The sequence below is a fragment of the Helianthus annuus genome, chromosome 1 (assembly GCF_002127325.2).
Source record: "Helianthus annuus cultivar XRQ/B chromosome 1, HanXRQr2.0-SUNRISE, whole genome shotgun sequence".
Taxonomy (NCBI): domain Eukaryota; kingdom Viridiplantae; phylum Streptophyta; class Magnoliopsida; order Asterales; family Asteraceae; genus Helianthus; species Helianthus annuus.
Window position 1 is genome coordinate 126,608,803 of NC_035433.2, and position 27,164 is coordinate 126,635,966.

Genomic DNA, 27,164 nt, shown 5'->3' on the forward strand with positions numbered 1-27,164 from the left:
TGAAAAACCTAGATTGCCAAGCTTATCTTACAAGCCTCAACACGATGTCAAGACTGGTTCCGTATCTGGTAACCCCGGAACCCAAAAGGATTGCTCGCTTCATTGGGGGTTTAGCCCCAGAGTGTTAAGGCTTCAAGACCTGCTACTTTTAGATCAGCAGCTGATCTATCTCTGTCTCTTATCTTAGATGCGGTCAGGTTGAGATCGCTAAAGAATTCTGAAGAAGGTAAGAGGAAGCGTGAGGATGATACCTCACGAAGATCTGAGAAGAAGCACAAAGGTAATACGGACCACAAGAAAGAGTCTGGGTCCAACAAAGGTAATCAGCGATCAGAGGAAAAGCCAAAGTGCACGACTTGCCAAAAACGCCACTTTGGAAAATGCAGGCTTGAGACCAAGTCTCAATCAAGACCACCTGCATGTGGGTTATGCAAGTCTAAAGAGCATAAGACTATTGATTGCAAGAAGATTAAAGATGCCACATGTTACAACTGCAATGAGAAAGGGCACATTAAGACCAACTGCCCTAAATACGCTAAAAAGCTTGAGGAAGCCAAGAAGACCAATGCAAGGGTCTTCCGGATGGATGCAAAGGAAGCCGTTCAGGACGACAATGTGATCACAGGTACCTTCCTCATAAATGATGTCTACGCAAGAGTACTTTTTGATTCAGGAGCTGATAAGTCATTCGTAGACAATAAGTTTTGTGAATTGTTGAAATTGCCTGTTAAAACCTTAAGTGTGAAGTATGAGGTGGAATTAGCTGATGGAACCATAGAAACAGCCTCAACTGTGTTAGATGGATGTGTTATATCCATTAGGAACCACTCCTTCCCGTTATCCCTACTTCCTTTGAAGTTAGTCGGTTTTGATATAGTTATAGGCATGGATTGGTTATCTTATAACCAAGCCCAGATCGTCTGCAATAAGAAGCATGTGGTGATTAAGACTCCGTCTGGTGAGTCACTTACCATTCAGGGAGATACCCAATATGGACTGCCTGAGCAAGTGTCTATGCTCAAGGCATCTAGATGTTCGAAGAAGGGTTGTGTCATTTATATGGCACAGGTAACTATTAATGAGCAGAAGCCTAAGGTTGAAGATATTCCCGTCATTTCTGAATACCCTGAAGTTTTCCCTGAAGAACTACCTGGTTTACCACCAGATAGGCAAGTAGAATTCAGAATTGACATCATCTCTGGAGCAGCACCTGTTGCGAGAGCGCCTTATAGATTGACACCTGTTGCGAGAGCGCCTTAGGAGCCCAGTAAAAGCTACGTGCACTTGCTGTATTTGATTAATACTTTGCTCAGGTAAATACTCTTAACTTATTTTCCCTATACGGGCTTGGGATACGGTACTAAAAAAGTACTGCTTGGTCGGGTGTGTAGTCATTTAAATCGGATTGTGATTGATGTATTTACATGACCCGTTTAATATGTATTATTTGGTGTATGGCCTTTTGGGGGTTAAATGACCATGTCCCGGATATCCTTGGCATCATTCAAAGAAATGGCCACGACCTAAGCACGGGGTGTAGGCGTACACCCGACAGCTGCATATGTAAAAACTGGTAGCCCACTTAATGGAATCAGCCTTGTGGGTATTATACCTGTGGCGTGTCAGTTAATCTAGACCGGCCCTACAAACCGGCCCTGATGGACGACAAATAAGTAAATCTGTATACAAGAATATTTTTAAATAATTGTCCCAAGTTATAAAAGATATTTTTTCCGAAGTGCATTCAAATCAATTTTCAAACTCTTTTCAAAATGAGTCAGTTAAGTTGTATTTACCAGTGTAAACTGACGTATTTTCCAAAAAAGGCTAAGTGCAGGTACTATACGTAATAGGCTGGCTACTCCAGGCATCAATAATCAAGTCTCGCAAGCTCTAGATGTCAAAGTCTGTTGAACAGTTTTCCTTTTTATTCGATCCGCATGTGGATCTGTTTCGACTGTTTTGTGATACTTAATATTACAATTTATTCAGTTGAAATAAAATCTATCTTTTGCTTTCGCTGTGCATTTATAATTTGTGTTGTTTGACTATGATGATATCAACTACGTCACGATACTCCCCACCGGGCCCACCGGTAATACGCGAAAATATCGGGGTGTGACAGTGATATTCAATATCATGAAGGAAAGGAAAATGTAGTAGCGGATGCCCTCAGTCGTAAATATCATGAAAAGCAAAGGCGAGTTCATACTTTAAGATTAAATCTACAGTTAGATTTAATGGAACAACTGAAGCAAGTTCAGGAAACAGCAATCAAAGATGATGCGGAAGAAATGAAAGGACGAATAAAGGAATTAGAGTAAGGGGCTGATGGAATTTGGAGGTTCCATAAGAAAAGGATTTGGGTACCTAGGCAAGGAAATTTAAGAAATAAGATTTTAGAGGAAGCCCATAAATCTAGGTATACGATGCATCATGGTAATAACAAGATGTATCAAGATTTAAGAAATAATTTCTGGTGGATCGGGATGAAAAAGGACATAGCTAGATATGTTTCTAAGTGTCTAACTTGTTCGCAAGTTAAGGCAGAACACCAGAAACCTTCATGTTTACTTCAATAATTAGAAATGCCTGTATGGAAATGGGAATTAATAACCATGGATTTTGTTACTAAGCTACCCAAAACAAGGAAGGGTAACGATGCAATCTGGGTAATTGTAGATCGATTAACCAAATCATCTCATTTCCTACCAATGAAAGAAACCTTTAGCATGTAGAGATTGGCTAAGTTATACGTAGATGAGGTAGTATCCTTACATGGAGTCCCACTCTCCATTGTGTCAGATAGGGATAGTCGTTTCACTTCGCAATTTTTGACAAGTTTTCAAGAGGCAATGGGAACACGATGAAATTTAAGTACTGCATACCATCCGCAGACATATGGACAAAGTGAAAGAACGATTCAAACCCTAGAAGACTTGCTCAGGGCATGTGTAATCGACTTCGGTGGAAATTGGGATGATCACCTACCGCTAATAGAATTCTCCTATAATAATAGCTATCATACAAGCATCGATGCTGCCCCGTTCGAGGCAGTTTATGAACGAAAGTGTTGAACTCCAGTATGCTGGGCAGAAATAGGAGAAAGTCAATTATCAGGTCCTGAAATTGTGCAGGAAACCACCGATAAGATAACTCAAATCAAGGAAAGATTGAAAACAGCTCGAGATCGCCAGAAGGGTTATGCAGACAATCGACGCAAGCCATTAGAATTTTAAGTTGGAGACAAGGTACTCTTGAAAGTTTCGCCATGGAAAGGAGTAGTTCGATTCAGTAAGAAAAGGGAAGCTAAGTCCAAGGTACATAGGACCATTCACCATTACCCAACGAATAGGACCAGTTGCTTATCAGCTACAACTACTAGAAGAACTGGCTGGAGTACATGATGTGTTTCATGTATCTAATCTTAAGAAGTGTTTGTCTGATGAATCACTGGTAGTACCTCTTCAAGACGTAGAGGTAAATGAAAAGTTAAAATTTATTGAGAAACCTCTCCAAATAGAAGACAGAAAGGTCAAACATCTCAAGCACAAGAGATTGGTGCTGGTCAGTAAAGTGGGATTCGAAAAGAGGACCGGAGTACACATGGGAACTAGAATCAGAAATGAAGCGAAAGTACCCTTACTTGTTCTAGTAAATCTCGAGGACGAGATTTTAAACAAGGTGGGGAGGGTGTAACAACTCTTTCCAAAATTGTTATTTCTTATTCTAATAATGCACATTAGGAAACCCTAATTGAGACCCCTAAATGATATGGCACGATCCATAATTTTTAAAATGACCAAAACTAGGATCAGGGCTCCCTAAAACTCAAGGGGGTATCCCCTAATTGATAGTTATCTTTATAAAACGAATGTAAATCACGAAAATTCGTTAAACTTGATTCACCCAGGCTATTCTAGACACGAGGCTACCCTAGCCTAAACTGGTCGCCGTCGCGACACGCGCCAGAGGCTAGGGTGCCTGGAGCGACACGCGGGGGAGGTCAAAATCCAGTATAAAACCCAGGGGTTTGGCACTTGCATGGGGTGACTGTTTCGACGTAAAAATTCATTTCGTGTGTTAAGTTGTGCTCTGATCTTTCCAATTTCACTCAAAAGTCCCGAATCTCTGCTGCGACAACAGGGTAATAACTCGATCACTGCTACGATACAATGTTCGATCGATTAAAACCAATCCGATGGATGTTTAAGTGCTGCCTGAATACGCGATATACTTTGTCATTAGTCGTGACGGTTTCGATCTCGTGAAATTATCGTAAATGTTGAATTAAGTTACTAACCTAGTTTCGTTTGCATTGTTATATTTAAACTAGGTTACCAAGCTTAATCAGTAGGCAAACTCTGTTCAGTTAAACTTGTAATGTGAGTCATTCTCCTTTTATCTAATTGCTTTACAAAACCCTAAATGTTTTCCAGTTATACTTTGCAGTGATTAAGTCTTTGCTAATCTTTAATTCCTGGCAGTAAGTGGGGGTTTTGTGCACATTACTACTAATGATTTATCACTTTAGGTGGGCGAGCCTAATTAGTGTTATGTCCACAGTCATAGATCCGATCGAGTGACAACTGAACCAGCTAATTATAAGATAGGGGCAAATGTGAAAACTCTTAATGTTGTAAATTGTAACAATGTGTCATTTTGTGCAAATTGAATAACTCGCCAGTATTTCCCCACTGATAAAATATTTTTAAACATGTTTCAGGTGATTTACTATGAACAAGGAAAAGTGCCGTGTAGCACTACCAGCTTGGATAAAGTGGCTCAGTAAATAAATAAACATGCTTTTGTAATCAGGGGATTTCCCAGTGAAATTCCTTTTTTATAAATTACGGGGTTTGTCCCAAAACTTGAAATAAAATAAAAGGGGTGTTTTCCGTTTAAACGATCCCGTTAACAAATTCCGCTGCCAATTTAAATACCAATACCATGGGTTTCTGTCCCGCGGCTTCCGAACCGGGAAACTGGGTCGGGGGCCGTGACATAAGGCAACCACAATACACACTTGAAGACTTGATGAAGACACTCTTATACCACAATCGAAACGACTCACCAAAATAGGGGTGATTCCCGCATTTGGTGGCGACTTTCAATCCGCTATATTTGTTATTTTGCACGAAATTCACCATCAAGTCAGGAGTGATATCCATATCTTGATAGGAGTTTCCATTTCATATTCTAGTGGATCCTTATCGACAACTCGCGATTTTATCTGGTAACGTTCGATAAGTACCAACCACACTAGGGTATGATGTTATCAAGCTAGGGGTGAAACCCGCATCTTGATAACTAGTCCCACTTTTCGATTTTCAATCTCGCCAAAGTTTCGATTTCCCAGTCGACTAGGGACGTGTAGTAACTGGAAGGGCAAATACTGTCAATCTTTTCTCGACGAGATATTTGCCTATTAGGCCAAAGCACGTCTCCCTAACTCGAAAGGACTTTGATACTTTGAAATAGTCTTAGTTACATTCCGTGACAATCCAATTTTTACTTTAATTCTCTTTTATGTCACCTCAATTTTAATGTGTTTTACATTTGTACGTTATTTCATTTCAACGCTGGAGACATGAATCGCACTTTCCTCGCAATCTAAAACAATAATAATCTCTCGTGAACAAATTAAATTTACAATTCTTTTATCATTATTTGTTATACAACATGAATTCTTGTTATGCTATGTGAACTACTTGAAACATTTACGTGCTATGTGATGCATTACATGATACAAACAAATTTAACAAAACATTATGACCAAGTCTCATCCATTCTCCTGATTTTGAATCTCTAGATGTCTTCCAGCCGTCTTTCCAACTCGACCAAGAAATCGAAGACCGGCTCCAAAAAGAAGATGCTCGCATTCATGGCTAACCAAATGGCTCGCGTGATCCCTGAGATTATAAGTAAGGTTACCGCATCCTCTACCCCTAACTCCTCAGTCGACTCCAAGGTCGACCAACCCAAACCTGTTTCCTTCAAATACAAGAATTTCTCAGCTTAGAACCCAAAACCTTTCACTGGCAACGATGGTGTTACTGCAATGCTTGAATGGTTCGACATCATTGAAGTGACATTCATCAATAGTAAATGCCCTGAGAACTTGAAAACCCGAAGTGCTACTGGTGTCTTCCAGGCAAGAGCACTTAACTGGTAGACTAATGAGCGTAACATCTGTTCTAACGAAGAAGCTTATGCCCTCCCTTTGGCTGAAGTTAAGGAGATGATGATGACTGAGTTCTGCCCTCCCCATGAGCAGCAGAAGCTTGAGGAAGAGTTTTGGCACCTAAAGCAGATCGGTGATGACAACCTTGGGTATGCCACCCATATTAAACAGCTGAGTTTTATTGTGCCACATCTTGTTTCGACTCCTGAGCGTACTATCAGGAAATACCTTCAAGGTTTACCCTCCGCCATGCGTGACACCATATAACCTCTCAACCTGAAATCATCGAGTTAGTTTATTGCCCTGCAGCCAGTCTCAACAGTAACTGCATCAGAGACAAACAAACCATAACTCCCACATCTACCAAGTCAGCAAACCAAACCAACACCAAAACCAAAACCCATTCGAGTGGCAACAAAGGCAAGAAACGAAAGTTTCAAAGCTAAAGTTGCAACGCGATTACCCCGGCTGTTACCCCAAATCCTACCACACCAGAACCCACAAGAAAGCCTTACACTGGGACGCATCCCAAGTGTAATACCTGCCACTACCATCACCCTGCAAACACCGCATGCCGCCATTGCACCACGTGCAATCGGTTTGGGCATATAGCTGCCATATGCCGTAGTGGTCCTACACCACAAGGCAACCAAGTTCAACAACCTCCTCAAAACCCGAAACCCGCCAACAATGTCAAAGCATGCTACAAGTGTGGAGTCGCAGCATCCAGCACCTTAATCAAGAGCCCTTAACTTAATCAAGAGCAGTTGCGGCATCCAGCACCTCGTTATCGAGCTTTCAATATCAACGCGAACAAGGCTCAGAACGACAATGAAGTTGTGAACAATACATTTCTTGTTAATGACTTATATGTTTCAATACTATTTAATACTGGTGCAGACAAAAGCTTTGTGTCTGTTGAATTTGAATCAATGTTAAATTGTACACGCTCTAAACTCCCCAAGAATGTCGAAGTTGCCAATGGCAAATCCATCACCGTTGATTTCGTTCTTCGCGATTGTTTTCTCACCCTCAACAATCATGTTTTCCCTATCGATCTCATACCCATGCAATTGGGTAGCTTCGATATCATAGTAGGCATGGATTGGCTTCGTAAGAACCATGCTGAAATCGCTTGTCATGAGAAATACGTTCGTTTGCCTCTTCCCTCTGGCGATACTTTGCATGTTTATGGGGACAGACCTTCAAAGGGACTGAAGCTTGTGTTATGCACACAAGCGAACAAGTACTTACGTAAACAGTACTTTGCCTTTTTAGCACACGTTGTGGAAAAAAAGGCAACGGAAAGAGCATAAGTGATGTTCCTGTGGTGCGTGATTTTCCTGACATCTTTCCTAAAGATCTACCTGGTCCTCCTCCCGCTCATTCTGTTGATTTCCGCATCATTCTCATTCCTGGTTCTACTCCCGTTGCTAAAGCTCCCTAACACCTTGGACCTTCTGAAATGCAAGAGTTGTCAAGTCAACTTCAGGAGTTGCTTGATAAAGGTTTCATACGCCCAAGTACTTCTCCTTGGGGCGCTGTGTATCGATTATCGTGAGCTCAACAAACTCACTGTCAAAAACCGTTACCCTCATCCTCGCATTGACAACCTATTTGATCAACTCCAAGGCACAACGTGCTTTTCCAAAATTGACCTTCGTTCTGGCTACCATCAACTTCGTGTTCTCGAAGAGGACATCCCTAAAACCGCATTTCGCACTCGATATGTTCACTACGAGTTCATGGCCATGCCTTTTGGTTTGACCAATGCACATGCGGTCTTCATAGACTTAATGAACCGTGTGTGTAAATCCTATTTGGACCGTTTCGTGATTGTATTCATTGACGATATCTTGATCTATTCAAAGACCCAAGCTGAGCACGAACGTCATTTACATTTGATCCTTGAACTCTTACGTGGCGAACACCTTTATGCAAAGTTCTCCAAGTGCGAGTTTTGGATCAAAGAAGTTTAATTACTTCGTGTTCTCGAAGAGGACATCCCTAAAACCGCATTTCGCACTCGATATGGTCACTACGAGTTCATGGCCATGCCTTTTGGTTTGACCAATGCACCTGCGGTCTTCATAGACTTAATAAACCGTGTGTGTAAACCCTATTTGGACCGCTTCGTGATCGTATTCATTGACGATATCTTGATCTATTCAAAGACCCAAGCTGAGCACGAATGTCATTTACATTTGATCCTTGAACTCTTACGTGGCGAACACCTTTATGCAAAGTTCTCCAAGTGCGAGTTTTGGATCAAAGAAGTTCAATTCCTTCGACACATCGTGAGTGGAAAAGGTATTCATGTTGATCCCTCAAAGATTGAAGTTGTCAAGAATTGGATCGCACCGAAATCTCCGTCAGAAATTCGTTCTTTCCTCGGATTGGCAGGTTACTACCGTCGATTCATCTCAAATTTTTCAAAAATCGTCATTCCCCTCACCTTGTTGACTCAAAAAGATAAACCTTTTGTTTGGGGTCCTGAATAAAAGGAATCTTTTCAAACGCTTAAGGACTTGCTTTGCAATGCTCCCGTTCTCGCTCTACCCGATGGAAACGATGATTTCGTAGTCTATTTTGATGCATCTAACCGAGGTCTTGGTTGTTTCCTCATGCAACGAGACAAGATTATCACGTATGCTTCGAGACAGCTGAAAATACATGAGAAAAACTACACTACTCACGATCTCGAACTTGGCACAGTTGTTTTTTCGTTAAAGATTTGGCGACACTACCTATATTGTAGCAAATACGTGGTCTTCACCGACCATAAAAGCCTACAACATATCTTTAACCAAAAAGAGCTAAACATGCATCAACGTCGTTGGGTAGAATTGCTTAACGACTACGAGTGCGAGATTCGCTACCACCCTGGCAAAGAGAATGCCGTGGCCGATGCGCTCAGTTGAAAAGCTCATGTTAGCAGCATTCGTTGTTCCCAAATCGTTAGCGATCTTCGTACCCGCATTCGTGAAGCTCAATATTCATCCTTCAATGAGGCGAACATGTATAACGAGATGAAGTGTGGTGCTGGAAACCAACTTTGACGAAATCCGATGGAATCCAATACTACCTCGATCGTGTTTGGGTACCAAATCGTGGTGAACTTCGTGAACTCATAATGAAGAAGGCACACAAATCACGATACTCTATTCATCCTGGTGCTGATAAGATGTACCACGATCTTCGTACGTCCTATTGGTGGTCTGGCATGAAGAAGGATATCGCCACCTTTGTTTCGAAGTGTCTCGCATGTTCGAAAGTCAAAGTTGAACATCAACATCCTTCTGGTTTACTCGAACAACCAGAAATCCCAGTTTGGAAATGGGACAACATTGCTATGGACTTCATAACCAAACTTCCTCGCACTCCTTCTGGTCATGATAGCATTTGGGTGATCATTGACCGTCTGACCAAATCCGCTCACTTCCTCCCCATTCGTGAAGATTTTAAGGTTGAGAAATTAGCTCGGATCTACACGGATGAAGTCATATGTCATCATGGTATCCCCATTGACATCATCTCAGACCACGATGGTCGCTTCACTTCACGTCTTTGTCAAACATTCCAAACCGCTATGGGTACTCATCTTAATCTTAGTACGGCCTTTCATCCTCAAACGGATGGACATACTGAACGTACTATCCAAACCCTAAAGGACATGCTTCAATCTTGTGTTCTCGACTTTGGTGGAAATTGGGATGTACATTTACCACTGATAGAGTTCTCGTACAACAACAGCTACCACTCCGGTATTCAAATGGCTCCTTTTGAAGCGTTACATGGTCGCAAGTGCCAATCTTCTATATGTTGGCACGAAATTGGTGACGCTCAAATTACTGGCCCTGAGCTTATTCAAGAAACGATGGATAAGATTCTTCAAATCCACGACAATCTCCTCAAGGCTAGAAGCAGACAAAAGAGCTATGCAGATAAACGTCGTAAACCATTGGAGTTCAATGTTGGTGACTAAGTACTCCTCAAGGTCTCTCCTTGGAAAGGAGTTATTCGTTTTGGTAAAAAGGGAAAGCTTGCTCCACTCTTTGTTGGTCCTTTCAAGATACTCGAAAGGATTGGTAAAGTGGCATACCGACTAGTCTTACCTCCAGAACTCAGCAACGTTCACTCAACATTCCATGTCTCGAACCTCAAGAAGTGCTTAGCTGAAGAAGGACTTCAAGTTCCGGTCGACGAATTGCAAATCAACGAGACTCTACATTTTGTGGAAAAAAGGTCGAAATCATGAACCGGGGAACCAAACAACTATGGCGCAGTAGAATTCCCATAGTCAAGGTTCGATGGGAAGGAAAACATGGTGCCGAATTCACTTGGGAACTCGAAAGTAAGATGAAGACCAAGCATCCACATCTCTTCGTTCAGTCTTTCTCTTGAATAAATTTCGAGGACGAAATTTCCTAAAGTATGGGAGACTGTAACGCTTCGCATAGTTGTTCTTTCCTTATTTAGGAAGTAATGTTGTAATTCTATTTTTAGAAACTTGTACTTGTGTTGTATTCTATTTCGTTTCAACTTTGTAATCCGAGACTATTGATCATAATGAAATTCAATCATTTTATTCACATCTATGTTATACATAGTAGACTTATTTGCATGTTTGTACTCGAAATCAATGTTTCAAACACCATTATACATGTTTCATATTTGTACAATGCACATTTATGCTCGTTACACATAAAACCGGCTAAAACACGCAAATTAATCAAACTTGGACCTTCGAGGGGAAGGGAAATGACCCTTCGCACGAAAGGACCCCCTTTCATGCGAAAGGGCAGCGGCGCAACGCAGACAGAAGATGCTGCGCAAATCTTTTTTAGAAAAACAAACGCCACCTTAATGAATGCATCCACCACCGCAATGCACAACAAGTAAATTCCTAGTTTTCCTTAAATATAACATTATATAATATTAAAAGGTTATTTAGTCACTATCACCCAAAATCACCCCCTCTACTTTAGTTTAATTGTTTATACCCCTTGCAATGTAGTTGGTATTTTCTTCCTGCGATTTCGTTTTAGTTTTTATTTACACCAATTGCAATTTATTTGGTTAATTATTTTCTTTTTTCTTTAACCAATTTACACTATAACACTTGAACATTAATAGATTCATCATTTTGATTGAACTTCAATACAGTTTTCATTTTGACTTTTTAACGAATATTCAATTATGTGATTTTTATGGTTTCATAATTTATGCCAGCGCCTCACGTGAGTTATTTGTACCTGTGTTTTGACGTGAATTTTGTTACGTTGTTTTTCAATCAACCAACTATTTTTAAACGATTTCTAAATTGTTCGTTTCTTAAACCGCCTGTCGCTAATGATACGTTTAAACCAGCCCGTTGTAATGCGCAACTATCATGCTTATCTTTATATTCGTTTTAATGAAAACTTGTTAAACTAACCTGTCTTTCATATATAACAATGTAACTTTTTTGTGACTTTCCAATATACCGTTAAGCCATAATAATTTTAGCATTGCAAACCCGCCACTAGTATAACATACAACATGCATCATTACTATTATTATTACTATATATACAAAAAGGAAGTATGTGACTAATGTGTTTCTCATCCTTTAGTGCATTTCTTACACTTGCACCCCTATACTTTAGTATTTTGTCTTTTATGCTTCGTCATTTAGTTAACTCTCGTTTACGCCCACTATACGCTACTCATTTGTCATTTTGTGCTTTGTTGTTTAGTGAATTTTCGTTTACATCACATGGTCTTTACTCCTTTGTGCTTTACTCCTTTATGCATTACTAATACTCTATATACAAAAAGGAAGTTCGAAAATTGGTTTTTTCTCATCCTTTAGTGTGTTTGTTACACTTGCACCCCTATACTTTGCTTTACCCCCCCTGTACTTTACTTGTTCGTCATTTAGTGAATTTTCGTTTACATCCCATGGACTTTACTCCTTTGTGCTTTACTAAATCTATAAAAGCATTGATACCGTAATGCATAGCGCGGATGTGAAATACTAGTTATTTTCTATATATTAAAAGATAACATTTTGAGGAACAATAGAATTGTTGGTGTAACAACGAGGTCCATCACAATATATGTTTCACATTCCCCTCATGCTTCAATCTACCAGCGTGACATCACTTGCTTCATATCACATCCCACCATACACATGCTTCATGATTTTTTTTTACCAATAATGTTTATTTATGTGTTAACTTATTTTTTAAAATTATTTTATTGTTATAAATAATTGTAAGCATGTTTTTTGTATTACTCTTATCACTTCTAAAATGTGATGTTTTGTAAAATTTTAAATGTAGCCATTACGACATGCCTAACTTTATCTATTTCCGGATATAAATTATTGAAACCGTGTTCTGAGTAGAAATGTATAGTTACTCGAAGTACAAACGTATATGTTAAAGAGCAACCTCAACGTGTTGTTATGAATTATAGTGTAAACTTATCGGTAAAATTGAACAAAGCATGTCTATATCATTTTTTTAATTGTTATAATTTCACCTATTATACTATAAATAATATACATTTTTAACCTATTTAATATTTTAATGCTATTTCATTATCGTTTAATTTAATTTTCACTAATAAGCTACGTTTTTTATTAATAAAAACTAAATACGTAATTGTGTTTAGATTTTCCCCTGAATTCTGATATAAGTTTTATAGAAAGAGAGTTTTATTCAAAATAAACTAACATTTTAAGGAACGGTAGAATTGTTAGTGTAACAATGAGGTCCATCACAACATATGCTTCACATTCCATATCATGCTTCATTCTCCCACTATGACATCACTTGCTTCATATCACATCCCACCGTGACACATGCTTTGTGATTTTTTTTAACAAATAATGATCTTTTTACCTTTTTCTTTATGTTAATTTATTTTTTAAAATTATTTTATTGTTATATATAATTTTAAGTATGTTTTTTATTAGTTTTTTTAACTTTTATTATGTGAGGTTTTATATAATTTTAAATATGGAATTGTGATATGCGTACCCTTTATCTACTTCTCGATATAAAATTATTAAAACCGGGTTGTGAGTAGTAATATACAGTTACTCAAAATACAAACGTTATCAGAGCTATCTTAAGGTGTCATTATCAATAGTATTGTACAATTGAATAAAGCATGCCTATGTATTTTTTTTTAATTGTTACAACTTCACCTATTATACTATAAATAATATACACTTCTAACCTATTTAGTATTAATATTTTAATAATATTTTATTATCCTTTAATTTAATTTTCACTAATAAGTTATGTTTATTATTAATAAAAACCAAGTACGTTGCTTGTTTCATCAAAAATAGTTTTTTTTTGTATTTGAGTCCTTCAAGTTTGCGTTTTATTGCCATTTTCATCCTTGAGTTTGCCAATTTATTACGATATTAGCCCTCAGGGATGAAAATGGCAAGATTTCAAACTTTTACTCTAAACTAGAGGGGTGGTAAATATGCCCACTACATTGCAAATGGTATAAACAAAAATTAAGCTAAAGTGGGTGGGGAGTTTATAGGTGATAGTGACAAAATAACCTTTAATATTATATAATGTTATATTTAGGGAAAAATAAGAATTTACTTGTCGCATGTTACCATGGTGCAATCCATTCATTAAGTAATTTATAAAAGCGGTTAAAACATAAAACTTTTCATGTTTATAACGTCGAATTATATGCGTAAACTCACACATTTCTTATAACAATCCTGTCACAATATTCAGTCTGCTATCAATAAATAAGAAAAAGAACACCCATAAAAAATAAAAGTGTAAGTAAAAAGATCATTATTTGTTAGAAAAAATCGTAAATCATGTGTCATTGTGGGATGTGATACGAAGAAAGTGATGTCAAAGTGGAAGAATAAAGCATGATGTGGAATGTGAAGCATATGTTGTGATTGACCTCATTGTTACACTAACAATTCTATCGTTCCTCAAAATGTTAGTTTATTTTGAATAAAACATTGTTTCTATAAAATTTATATCAGAACTGAAGAAAAAATCTATACACAATTACGTACTTAGTTTTTATTAATAAAAAAACGTAACTTATCAGTAAAAATTAAAACTAAACGATAATGAAATAGTATTAAAATATTAAATAGGTAAAAGGTGTATATTATTTATAGTCTAAGAGGTGAAATTGTAACAATTAAAAAAATGATGTAGACATGTTTTATTCAGTTGTACAATACTATTCATAACAACGCCTTTAGATAGCTCTAACAACCTATACGTTGATACTTCGAGTAACTGTATATTACTACCCACAACCTGAGTTCGATAATTTTAAATCGAGAAGTAGATAAAGTTAGGCATGTCGCAATGCTACATTTAAATTTTTATATAAAGATCACATTTTAAAAGTTATAAGAGTAATACAAAAACATGCTTAAAATTATTTATAACAATAAAATAATTTAAGAAATAAGTTAATCTAAAGAAAAAAGTAAAAATATAATTATTTGTTAGAAAAATAATCATGAAGCATGTGTGTCATGGTGGGATGTGATATGAAGCAAGTGATGTCATGACGGGAGAATGAAGCATGATGTGGCATGTGAGTGGAATGTGAAGCATATGTTGTGATGGACCTCATTGTTACACTAACAATTCTACTGTTTTTCAAAATGTCAGTTTATTTTGAATATAACTTTTTTTAATAAAACCTTAGGGACCATTTTGGCATTTTACTCTTTTGTTTATATCCATTGCAATTTAGTTGGTTGATTTTTACTTTTATTTAACTGATTTACTGACGTGTCGGAGCGTGGGTATAATTTTTAGTATATTTTAAGCACGTTTACTCGTTTATCAAGCATTAAATCTATAAAACACGATATAACATAATCACTCTCTACAACACGCTAGGGCAAGTGCACCCATCGTTGGCGTAGTATAGTGATGGTAAGATACCGAGGTCGTATAAGGACACAAGAGCTTTTAATACCGGAATATCGTCAACGTCTTATCTAACCAAATTTTTAGGAAAAAAAATGTTTAGTAATTAAAAATAAAGAAAGAAACTAAAATAATAAAAAGAAACAATAGACAAAATAGAGTCACTTGGTTCCGACTCATCTTTTACGTATCCTTTGATGATTTCCGTACTTTGAGTTTTTTAAAAGATTATCTTAGTTATAGTGATAATGCCTCTCTTTTGGAGGCAATGCTACCCTCAGCCATATTGGTCCGAGTCCGCAGGGATACAGTCCCGCAAGGCCGGAATATTGAAAGATAATTAAGTAAGTTATTAATGCAAAATGCGGCATATCCCTCTTTTAGAGGCAACGCTACCCTCGGCCATATTGGTCTGAGTCAGCAAGGATACAGTCCCGCAAGGCCGGTTTAAAGTTTTAATAGTAGTTTATTTATAAGGGATTCAAGTCGTTCTTACTTCCCTCGATTTGATGCTATCTGCCTCAAATGAAGTCCTAATAATCTTGAATCAAGTCCTCACAGGATCTATACAATGAACGAGACAAGAACTTTACCCAAACCACCCTTCTAACCCTCTTATAGGCAGTTAATATGCTTTATATAGACCATAAAGACACGAATGAGAGAGTCAACAAAACTTGAAGATATGATAGAGTAAAGTTCACTTTCAATATAAAAAAGAAGTTATTAAAGTCATTAATACATACCCAAATAAAAAGTTAACCAAAGCTTGGAAATCAAAAGTAATACATAAAAGATTTTTCTTCACCAAATGATGTAAGAGATTAGCCAAGCATGGCCTTTGATTGACACAAACTCTTACAATCAATCTTGGATCCCGAGACTACTATATATACTCTAAGGATGGGTGATGGAGGAATATGACAGATGATGGTGGTGTTGTGGTGGTGGAGTGGTGGCATGTGTGAGAGAAGTGGTTTGCTAAGGGATGATTTGCAAATGAACCAAACACCCCTATTTATATATGGAAACATGCCCCTCACACGGCCTCGTGCCCGGAGGGCACGTCCCCGTGTCGTCTTCTTCTTCTTCTTCTATGTCTTCATTTTATGAGTTGTGTCAGTTCGTATGCACACTCGCCCCCGTGTTGTTAGAGGCATGGCCTCATGGTCTTGTACTTGTTGTACTATAGGAGATTTTGCATATTTGGGAGTTGACCACGGCCCGTGTCCCACGTGTCCATGGGACACGACACAAATGGGACGGGTAAACCCGAAACCCGATGGGTAATGGGCCGGGTATGGGATTAGTTTTAAAATTTTTTGCGGGTATGGGTCGGGTATGGGATTAGGTAATACCCGACCCGATTACCCGAAACCACATACCCGTTTACCCGAACTATATACCCGATCATACACCCGGATTTTTTAATTTTTATTTTTATTTTCCAATAACCCTTGTCTATTAGTGATTTATTTTAGTATGTTTATAATGGGAACATATAATTTTTCTCTCAGTATATGTATTTGATAATAGTATTTATAAGTGTATAAGTATTATAAAGTTATTATTAATTTATGATAGAACTTATATTATGTACATTTTTAATTTATAATAGTTGTTGTATAAATTAAATATATAATAATTATAACTGTAAAAAAATGTATTTGGAAACCCCAACGTAAATATTTAACAAATTAATGGGTATACCCGATACCCGCGGGTATACCCGATACCTGACGGGTAATTACCCGACAAATACCCGACGGGTATTGGGCCGGGTATGGGACACAATTTTACAAGCGGGCATGGGTATGGGATTACCAATACCCGACCCATTGCCATCCCTACCCGTGTCTCTTGTTTTCTTCTGTTTGTCTTGACTTGTATGGACTCTAGGACGGGGGCACGACCCATGCCTTGTGGACACGACCCCGTGCTTGTCTTCTATTTTGCTGTTTTGGTCTTGGGGTGAAGTTTGGAGGGTCGGTAAGTCACTTTCCTTTGTATTTATTTTGGTTTTTGCCGTTAATTTGTTACTTTTGTATATTTAAGCTTTTTAATTATTGAAAATCAAAAATATACAAACAAACATAATTTTTCCAACATTAGTACAGAAAAGAGTTGATTTTACACTCTATTTGATATAATTTATATGTTGCATTTTGCGCATATCGTTTACACTAAAACCCTTAAACTTTAATAAAGCTATCATTTTGATTAAATTTTAATAAAGTTATCATTTTAACTTTTCAACGAATTTTTTTGTCATGTGTGTTTTTATGGTTCCGTTTTTAATATCAACGCTCAACACGAATTATTTATATCTACGTTTCGACGTGAGTTTACGTAACGTTGTTTTTCAACAGAGCCGTTGTTTTTAACAATTGTTAAACCGTCCAGCTCTTATCTCAAAAAACTCCCCCGTGACACATTTTTTATCTACGTTTAAACCGACCCGCTGTAATACACAATCGTCATGCTTATATGTATATACACTTTGATGAAAATATGTTAAAATAACATGTCTTTCGTATACAACAACGTAACTTTTTTTTTTATCATTCGTTACGATTTGCTTATTTTTATCGGCGTTTAGAACCCGCAACAAGTACAACATAAAAACTAAACCATTGAAGGTTGATTATATGTACCACAAACCTACCCTTTGATCCAATGATCCGATGAGAAACATTGAATTCGTGAATTAGGGTTACGATCAACAACAAATCGTGTCGATCAAAACCTGTAACAAGGTTACTTATTGCAGTTGTTTTGCGACTTTGCGTAGACCGACAAAATGATCCTATAAATCAAAACCCTACGCACCAACAAATCCCCCCAAATTCACAATCAATCGATCACCGTTTCCTCTTAGAACCTCTACCAATCGAGATTCTATAATCAATTTATTCGTAATCTATACCTGCTAAAACCCTAGGTTTCCGGTTGCATAAATTGTTAGGGTTTTACTTTCTCGCACACGATGGATTCGGAAGATGATATGCATGATGCCAACGATGTTGATTCTTATGAAGAAGATTATTATAGCGGCGATGCGATGTATAGCGACGATGAAGATGATGCTGATTATGAGTTTTTGCATAATGATTCTGATGATTCTGATGATGTGTTAGTTAGTCGCCAACAGGTGTTTTTTTATAATTATTTTGTGTTTATGTTAATGGGTTATGATCTTGTTGGGAAATGATTTGATGGGGTGGTTTCAAGATATTATTTTTTTGATTCTTTGGTTACTAGTTTTGGTAACTTAATGTTGTTTTTGCTTGTTTGATACTGATTGTTAATATGGTGATTAAAGTTTAGTAATTGTTATTTGTTTTAATTGTTTTGTGTTTATGTTATTGGATCATGGTTTTGTTAGCAAATGGTATGATATGATGGTTTCAAGACATTGTTTTTTTTGATTTTTTTGTTACTAATTTTGGTAGAGTTAACAGATTATTAATAGGTTGAATAAAGTTTAGTAATTGTTGATTATTTGATGTGTTTCAGAAGAATTATACTATATTGAAGGAAGATGATATAAGCGAACGGCAAGAGGAGGATATTACTACCATTTGTTCGGTTCTTTCGATTTCAAGAGATTCTGCGTGCATGCTTTTGCGCCGATATAATTGGTAATGTGTTTAAAAGATTTGGTTTTGTGTGAACAAGTTACCCAATTAAGAAATTTGGTATCTTTGTTTTGTATTAAGCTGTTTTGACGCTATGCAGGAATGTTAGTAATGTTCATGAAGCATGGTTTGCTAATGAAGATAAAGTTCGAAAGGCTGTTGGTCTGTTGGATAAGACAGATGTTAAGTTACCAAAAGCTGGAGAGGTATGTTAGGTTAAATGCGTTGAGTTTCGTTGTGTAAGTGTTTATATATTTACGAAAGTTGTATAATTGTGCGTTTATGTTTATATTATTTGCAGCTGCTTTGTGGGATCTGCTTTGAATCGTATTCGCTTGATAAGATTAGCTCCGCTGCTTGTGGCCATCCTTTTTGTAATTCATGCTGGACAGGTTATCTTCTTTTATACATAAGAAGCATTTCTTAGTTGATTTAGAGGGTGTTTGGATCCATTTTTTGGAACTGATTATAGGGACTTGAAGTTGAAATAATCAGTTTTTAATGTTTGGATAAACAGATTGTTTATGTTCTCAAATAATCTACATCCACTTTTAAAATATGAATCTAATATGAGAAGGTATTTACTCTTATATCATAAAAAAAATATCATTTTTTTCCTTTTTAGTCATCTAATTTATTAATTCCCTAAATAACCAAAATTTCCAAACACTCAAAAACATATGATTACTACTTTTGCTTAAACAATATCTTCTACAAACCGTTTTATTGCAACTGTTTATCTGATTCTGAGTGAATGTCCTATGATTACACGTGGAATAATGATTTCTCATGTTTTAATGTCATAGCTTACATTGGCACATCTATCAGTGATGGTCCTGGATGTTTGACATTAAGATGTCCCATACCATCATGTGGTGCCGCTGTCGGTGTCGACATGGTCAATATGTTGACTTCAGATGAAGACAAGAAGAAGTATCGGCGATACCTTCTCAGATCATATATTGAGGACAATAGAAAGGTATACACGTGTTCTATGCTTTAACCAGTTAATATTTTGTGTTCTTTGCTTTCAAGAATCTAAGATTTTACTTTTATTTAATTTTAGACAAAATGGTGTCCTGCTCCGGGCTGTGACTGTGCGATCGAGTTTGATCTCGGAAGTGGAAGCTATGATGTAACGTGCCATTGCTCATACAGCTTTTGTTGGAATGTGAGTATTAACTATTATGACTTTATGAGTTGTTTTGAAAGTTCGTATAGTGATTTATCTACATTCTTGCTTCATAGATGATAAAGTTTTATTATTTTATTTTATTATTGCAGTGTACAGAAGAAGCTCATCGCCCAGTGGACTGTGAAACCGTGTCCAAATGGATAATGAAAAACAGCGCAGAGTCTGAAAATATGAATTGGTACATGTTATTTTTGGTGAATGTTGTATAATTTGTAGAATGTTACTTTTTCTTGTTTTAACGTTCATGTTATGTATTACAGGATATTAGCTAATTCTAAGCCTTGTCCAAAGTGTAAACGTCCGATCGAGAAGAACCAAGGTTGTATGCACATGACTTGCAACCCTCCTTGCAAATACGAGTTTTGCTGGTAAGTTAAATAAAACAATTTAGAATGTTTTGTACGTTAAAAATACTCTGGCAATTTCCAATTCATTTGATACAATCAAAACGTTCATGATCAGGGGTAAATGGGCCGAAATTGCTACTTTAGTAAAGTACACAGATGGTCTCTGTGGTTTACCAAAATTTTGTATTTAGTCCCTAGCTTTCTAAAAAGTACACGGATGGTCCTTGTGGTTTGCACTTTGTAACGCATTTAGTCCCCAGCCAACAAATCTAAAGGTTTTAGTATGTCCAAGTTAGGGATTAAATGTGTTACAACGTGCAAACCACAGGGACCATCCATGTACTTTTGGAAAAATCTGGGGACTAAGTGCGTTTCAAAGTGCAAACCATAGGGACCATCTGTGTACTTTTGGAAAGCTAGGGACCAAATCCAAAAATTTTGGTAAACCATAGGGGCCATGCAACATTTTTGTGTGCACTTCTACTCATTGGTATTCATTGTATTTCTACGAATAATTCTGATCTGCTTCTATAAAAATTTTTTACGTGTAGGTTGTGTCTCGGTCAATGGTCAGATCATGGAGAGAGAACTGGTGGCTTTTATGCTTGCAATCGTTATGAGTCAGCAAAGCAAGAGGGAGCGGTAATTAAACTGATTGTGTTTTGCTGCAAAACAATCATGAGTCTCCAATTTTATTTTATTTTCTTGAATTATTAAATGTTGATTTTGTATTTTCACTTTCACTTGCAGTATGATGAGTCTGAACGTCGACGAGAGATGGCAAAGAACTCTCTAGAGCGATACACTCACTATTATGAACGTTGGGCTACAAACCAATCAGTAAGCACAAATTGGTCATCTCATATTTTTAATCGTTGGACCACTTAGGGCATATATTTGAACGTTGGGCTACAAACCGTTCTGCAAGTTGTAGATTTATTGCTATTTAAAATGAATGCATTTCTACCTTATGTAGATTTATGTATATGGTATATGATACTTTTATTTTTTCACAATGACAGTCGAGGCAAAAAGCACTTGCGGATTTGCAACAGATGCAGACAGTTCATGTAAGTTGATGATGATATTTTTTTTTATTTTCATTTTTAACTTATATTTAGCTTATAATACTTTACATATAAATTATTTTCCTTTTTTCACTTTTTATGCATAGTTAAAATGACAAATCAATTTTTTATATATGTTTACATATATCTTTTACTAAATTCCCTTTTTAGGATGATACACACATATCCAATTCACCATATGACATGAATGCTTTCTGTGGGATTTTTGCTTAACTGTATCGTAATTCTAATGGGTAGTCAATATTATCTAGTCTCGTATGATGCATGTTCCATTTTATTTGTAGGAAAAAAACAACCGTCTTGTCATATTTTAAAACCGCTTCGTGTTTTACGCACATCCTTAATCTTTTCATGTTTTATTCTTTCAGCTCGCAAAACTTAGCGAGAAGCAGTGTCAACCCGAGACACAATTGAAATTCATTATAGAAGCTTGGTTGCAGGTATGCTTACTTCTTTAAATCTTCAGTACAGTTATTTAAGTTCATATATTTTTTAATATTGCTGATGATCTGTAACATGTATAGACTAATAATTCAAGAAACCTTTTTAGTTATTATTTTTACCTTTCCAACTTATATTTATATTTTTCTACCCTGCAGATAGTTGAATGCAGGCGCGTGTTAAAATGGACTTATGCATACGGGTATTACCTACCTGAGCACGAACATGCAAAGAGGCAGTTTTTTGAGTACTTACAAGGTATGCCGAGATTTCTACATTGTATATGAGATGCTAAATCCTAGTATGCTTTATTTGGGTAACGTTTTTACGATAAGTCGTTGATGACAGGTGAAGCAGAAGCTGGTTTAGAAAGGCTTCATCAATGTGCAGAGAAAGAATTGTTTACTTACCTCAACGATGATTGCTCTCAAGATGCCTTCAATAACTTCCGCACAAAGTTGGCTGGTTTGACTAGGTAATTGTTTCCTTTAATTGCTGTAATAAGCATCATTTATTTGGTAGACGCCTTGGTTTTAAAAAGCGAGAGGGGCACAAAAGCGACGAGGTCTAAAACCGAGGCGCGAAGCGCAAAGGCGGTGAGCTTTTTGTACCCGAGGCGCAAAGTGATTATATAATTTTTTATATATATTCCATAGGTTTTTAGAATCACTTGTCCAAAATATAGCTATAAATAAGGTTTATATATGATTTTACCTACAAGTACAAGCCAAAAACCCTATTGTACAAGAGTTTGATGCTTAAAAGCAGCATAAAAACACCTTATGTACATGAGGCGCACGCCTCAGACCAGAAAACCCCCCAAAATTAGCGCTTTTTTGGGGCTTTTTGTAAAAAGCGCGCCTCAGGCTATCTAAGCGCCAAAGCTGGCGCCCTGATGCGCCTCGCGCCTAGGCGCGCCTTAGGCGCACTTTTTAAAACCCAGGTAGACGCGGCAAAACGGCCTAAGTTGGGTAATGGGTCAAAACATGTGGTTTATTATACAGCTGCGGTTGACCCAAATCACATTTGTCTAAAATGAGTAAAATGCCATTATCGTCTCTGAGGTTTGGCCAGTTTTGGGACTTTCGTCCAGAGATTTGTTTTTTCGCATCTGGATCCAAAAGGTTTGAAATCTTTGCCATTTTCATCCAACTCGTCAACTCTATCCATTTTTTCTCCGTTAAGTCAGGAGTATTTTCGTCTTTTTTGTTAACTTAAAGGGCAATTCGGTCTTTTTAACTTTATGTACAAGCATTTAGCATAATGTACAAGCAGTGTTGTAAGAATCGCTAGGCGCTAGTCGGGCGGTGGGGTACCGACTAGCGATTAATCGGGATTAATAGGGATTCATCGGAATTAATCAGATCGAGATTTTGTATCGTATGTAATTTTTAGTTATATATATACACACACATTTTTATATGCAGTTCCCTAAAGTAAACATGTTTTAACCCCTCATTGACCCATTTTTTTAAGTAATTGGAAGGAATTTATAAGGTTTGGTCGAAATTTAGCCGGCGTATGGCCAAATTTTGGCTAGAATAGGACCGCCATTGACCGCCTAGCGATTAATTGGACATTAATCGGTGAACCTCCGATTAATGATTAATCGGGATTTTTACAACCATGTGTACAAGTATTCACTTAAAGGGCAATTCGGTCTTAGCGGAGAAAAATAGATGGAGCTAACGAGCAGGATGAAAATGGATGGAGTTAACGAGCAGGATGAAAATATTAAGATTTCAAACCTTTTGGACTCAGATGTGAAAAAACAAATCTTTGGACTAAAGTCTCAAAACTGGCCAAACCTCAGGGACAAAAATGACATCTTACTCTAACTATGTTAAAAAACTATGTTTATGACATTTTGACCGCCTATTCCTTTTTAATCATAGAAATCTCATCTTTTTTTTACTGCTAAGACATGTATTTATTAACAACTGCAACAGCGTCACGCGCAACTACTTCGAGAACTTAGTTCGAGCGCTTGAAAATGGTCTATCAGACGTCGATGCACATGCGGCATCAAGCAAGACAAGTAGCTCAAAGAATGCTGCAGGCACAAGCAAGACAAAAGGGACCAAAGGAAAAGGGTCAAGCAAGGTCGGAACCACAAGCCGAACAGATGATTCAACCGGATGGTCATGTGATCAGTGCACCTATATGAACCCAAGGTCCGCCACTTCGTGCCAGATGTGTGAACATGGTCGGTGAAAACTACTTGATTATCGCACTTGCAGTTCGCTGAACTACACAACGTATTACCCCCTTGAGCGAAGATCAACGGAACAGTTTGTTGCAAACTTGCAAGTGTAATATGGGCGCTGGGTGTATATAGGCAATGGCTGGCTGGGTGCATGGTTTGGTTCGCCAGACTTGGTCATGTTGTGCTGGTTTGTTTTGTTGACTGGCTGGTGGTGGTTAAAGATGTAGATTGATTGTTCTTTTGAATTTAAGTTATGTGGATGATTTTGTGTTACTTGAAATGGGGTTTGTTGTTAATGTTATAATGGAGTTTATAATTATAATATTTGCAAATTTACAACTCATTTATATCCAACCATTTGGAAAATATTATATTTAATTATAAATGTTTTTATATTTAAAGTTATATCTTAATATATAACCCGGTATATACAATAATCAGATGATTTGTTTGCAAATAGAATCCCAATGGTTGAAGTTATTCTTCAATTCTACATGCATCCTTGTGTTGAGGCTTAAAGAGGGAGAGAGAGAACCACCATATTTATTGAAAGGCTTAAAATGTTTATTGCAATGATTTCAAATAAAAAAATTGGTAAGAAATTTTAAAGAAACTTAATATTGATGATAAAAGTGTTAGCCGGTTTAAACGAGTTGTAAATGATGAAATTCCAATTCTTGAAATTAAAAACCGCATCAACGCATATTTATAGGATTAGTTGATTAGAGGATGCACATAAGCTAAAACGGAAATAGGGTCAATCTAGTAAAAGTACCAAATCAAGCATAAAAGTATAAAACATAGAAATGATGAAATAGTGGCTAATTTGTTATAGGATTTGGATTGATTCTTGATAGCAAATGACTATCAAGTTGCTTGAAGAGTGTACATCAATATGTGAGTATATAGTATTTTTGAATTGAGGGTATCCATTTAATGTGAGTATATAGCATTTTTGAATTGGGTGTGGCTAAATGCACTTCATTTTTACTATTTATACCTTTTTTTCTAAAAGAGAAAAATACCCGGATAGTCTCTGTGGTTTATCTTTTTTTCACCTTTAGTCCCTAACTTTTTAAAATTACAGCTATAGTCCTCAACTTTTCAATTTTCGTTCCCGGATAGTCCCTGCGTCTAACATCAGTTAGTTTTCTCAGTTAAGAGGGTGTGAAATGACAAAAATATCCTTTTTTTAAAAAGGACAAACCACAGGGACTATCCGGGCATTTAATAAATAAAAAAAATAAAAATCTAATTAATAAATCAAATTTCAAGTAGGCCCCACAACCTACCCCACCCTCACCCTACCCCCTATCATCTTCTTCTCCTTCTCCATATCATCACCTACCTGCAAAACTCTATGTACAGTTGAATAAATTTCAAATCTGGTCAAGTCGGCTGAGACTCGGACCACGATGAAGTTCCCCCCACGATTAATCAAATCAGGCACCTGGCTCCGTTAAAACACCCATCATGAACAGCACAAAATAGAAGAAGAATGTATAGGGAACTTTAATTAATAAACGCTTAAATTACCCATGGCATTATAGCCTAGTGGTATCTTGGTGGTGGGATAAGGCTTATAACCATTAGGTCATGAGTTCGATTCTTACAAAGGGGGTTTTTTCCCAGATTTATTGGGTTTCCTCCTGAATTGGTTGATGAAACAATGGTTAACCTGGCAGGGTTAACACACTAGTCTCGTCAAGAAGGGTTAATCCCTTCCTCTCGGAGATCGCTGGCTGGGTCACCGGTGGATGATCTCCTGCACAAGGAAACAAGCCGTGACTCGTAACAAGGAGGATGGGGTGGGGGGTGCTCCTTGTTACCACTCTCCGGCGTGAGAATCAGTAGTTTGCTCGGGAAGCAAAGCAAGATTATAGTAGTAGTTAGAGTTGTGAAGAGATACCTCAAACCTGGTTTGGGGTCGGTATTTATAGCCGAGGAGTGAAGGAGGAGATTGATGGATGGGCTGACGACGAGCTGCACCGTTGCAGGTGTGTCAGTCTCGCCGGCCGTGGGGGTTACGCCACGTCAGCCCATTGCTTTAATAGCTCTGACAGGGGACTGTCGCTGGCGCCACTTGCCTCGTGGTGTCAGCCACTTGCCTGGCGTGTCAGTCCACTTGCTGGATATGCAGGGTGCGGTGCGAGCCGCATCGCTGCATGCGGTAACGTCTGAAGTTACCGCGTCTCCTACTTGTGATCAAGAAATACGCGAGGTGCGGTGTTGGCCGCATCATCGTATGTGGAGACTATTTGCTCGCTTCCCTTGTCGTGACGAAAATGGCCATATGATGCGGTGCCAGCCGCATCGATATGTTCATCTTCTTTCGTACTTGGGTCAAGCTATTCATCTTCGAACCGAATGGGTTCGAAGGATGTGACCGCATGGGTGCGGTTTGCTTACTGGTAGGGGTTTGTTTGATGCGGGTAATGGTCGTTTTGGGACCATACCCCTTCAAGTCCCCCCAGTCTAGTGTTGCTCCCTTGTGCAAGTTGCACGTGGGAGGAGTACTGGACTTATGGTGTAGGAAGGTAGTGTGGCAGTCTGGAGAAAATTTTAGGCCAGATCAACCTGGTGATCTGGTAAAAAATCCGGCTATGCCTCTTCCGTACCGGTGAAGGGGTTTCGCTTGATGCGAAATTCTCAGCCGTTGCATGTCGTCAGGTGGGTTGCCACCTGTTGTTGTGTTGAAGGCCTGTTAGGGACCTTCATAGTAATGCTGCACAAACTTCGAACCAACCTCTTGGATGGTGGTTCGAAGGTTTGCACATGTTTCGAACCTCTTGGAGGTGGTTTCTTCTTCGAACCATTTGCCAGAATGGTGCACGAAGAAGAAAAGAAAAACTTGTAAACCAACCTTTGCGGTCAGGTTTGAAGGTTTTGGATGTTGTGTTAGAACTTTGCTCAAGTTCTATGTTCAGCATCCTATGATGAGATGACCATCCCTTTTTTGTTGGGTGTTCGTGTTCATCTTGATAGCTCTCAGGTAACCGTACGTTCTTTGCGGTTACTTCGTTGCGTCATTGTTGGCCGTGTTTGGTCGAACAATGTGGATCTAGACTATGGGTAAATAAACATGGTCATAGGCAAGGGGGTGCCCATCGTTGTTTATTCCATGCGGTCC

The 27,164-nt window shown here is 37.7% G+C and overlaps 1 protein-coding gene across 1 annotated transcript; it reads left to right on the top strand.

Moving 5' to 3' along the window:
- Positions 1–17,735: 17,735 nt before the first annotated feature.
- LOC110918003 (probable E3 ubiquitin-protein ligase ARI8) lies at positions 17,736–24,375 on the top strand. Its single transcript, XM_022162403.2, has 15 exons — positions 17,736–18,270; positions 18,636–18,760; positions 18,858–18,963; positions 19,059–19,149; positions 19,564–19,736; positions 19,824–19,928; positions 20,042–20,130; positions 20,213–20,320; positions 20,851–20,941; positions 21,050–21,139; positions 21,322–21,369; positions 21,756–21,827; positions 21,987–22,086; positions 22,177–22,303; positions 23,778–24,375. The coding sequence occupies exons 1-15, from the start codon at positions 18,106–18,108 to the stop codon at positions 24,040–24,042; spliced, it is 1,755 nt and encodes a 584-aa protein (XP_022018095.1). The 5' UTR covers positions 17,736–18,105; the 3' UTR covers positions 24,043–24,375.
- The last annotated feature ends 2,789 nt before the right edge of the window (positions 24,376–27,164 follow it).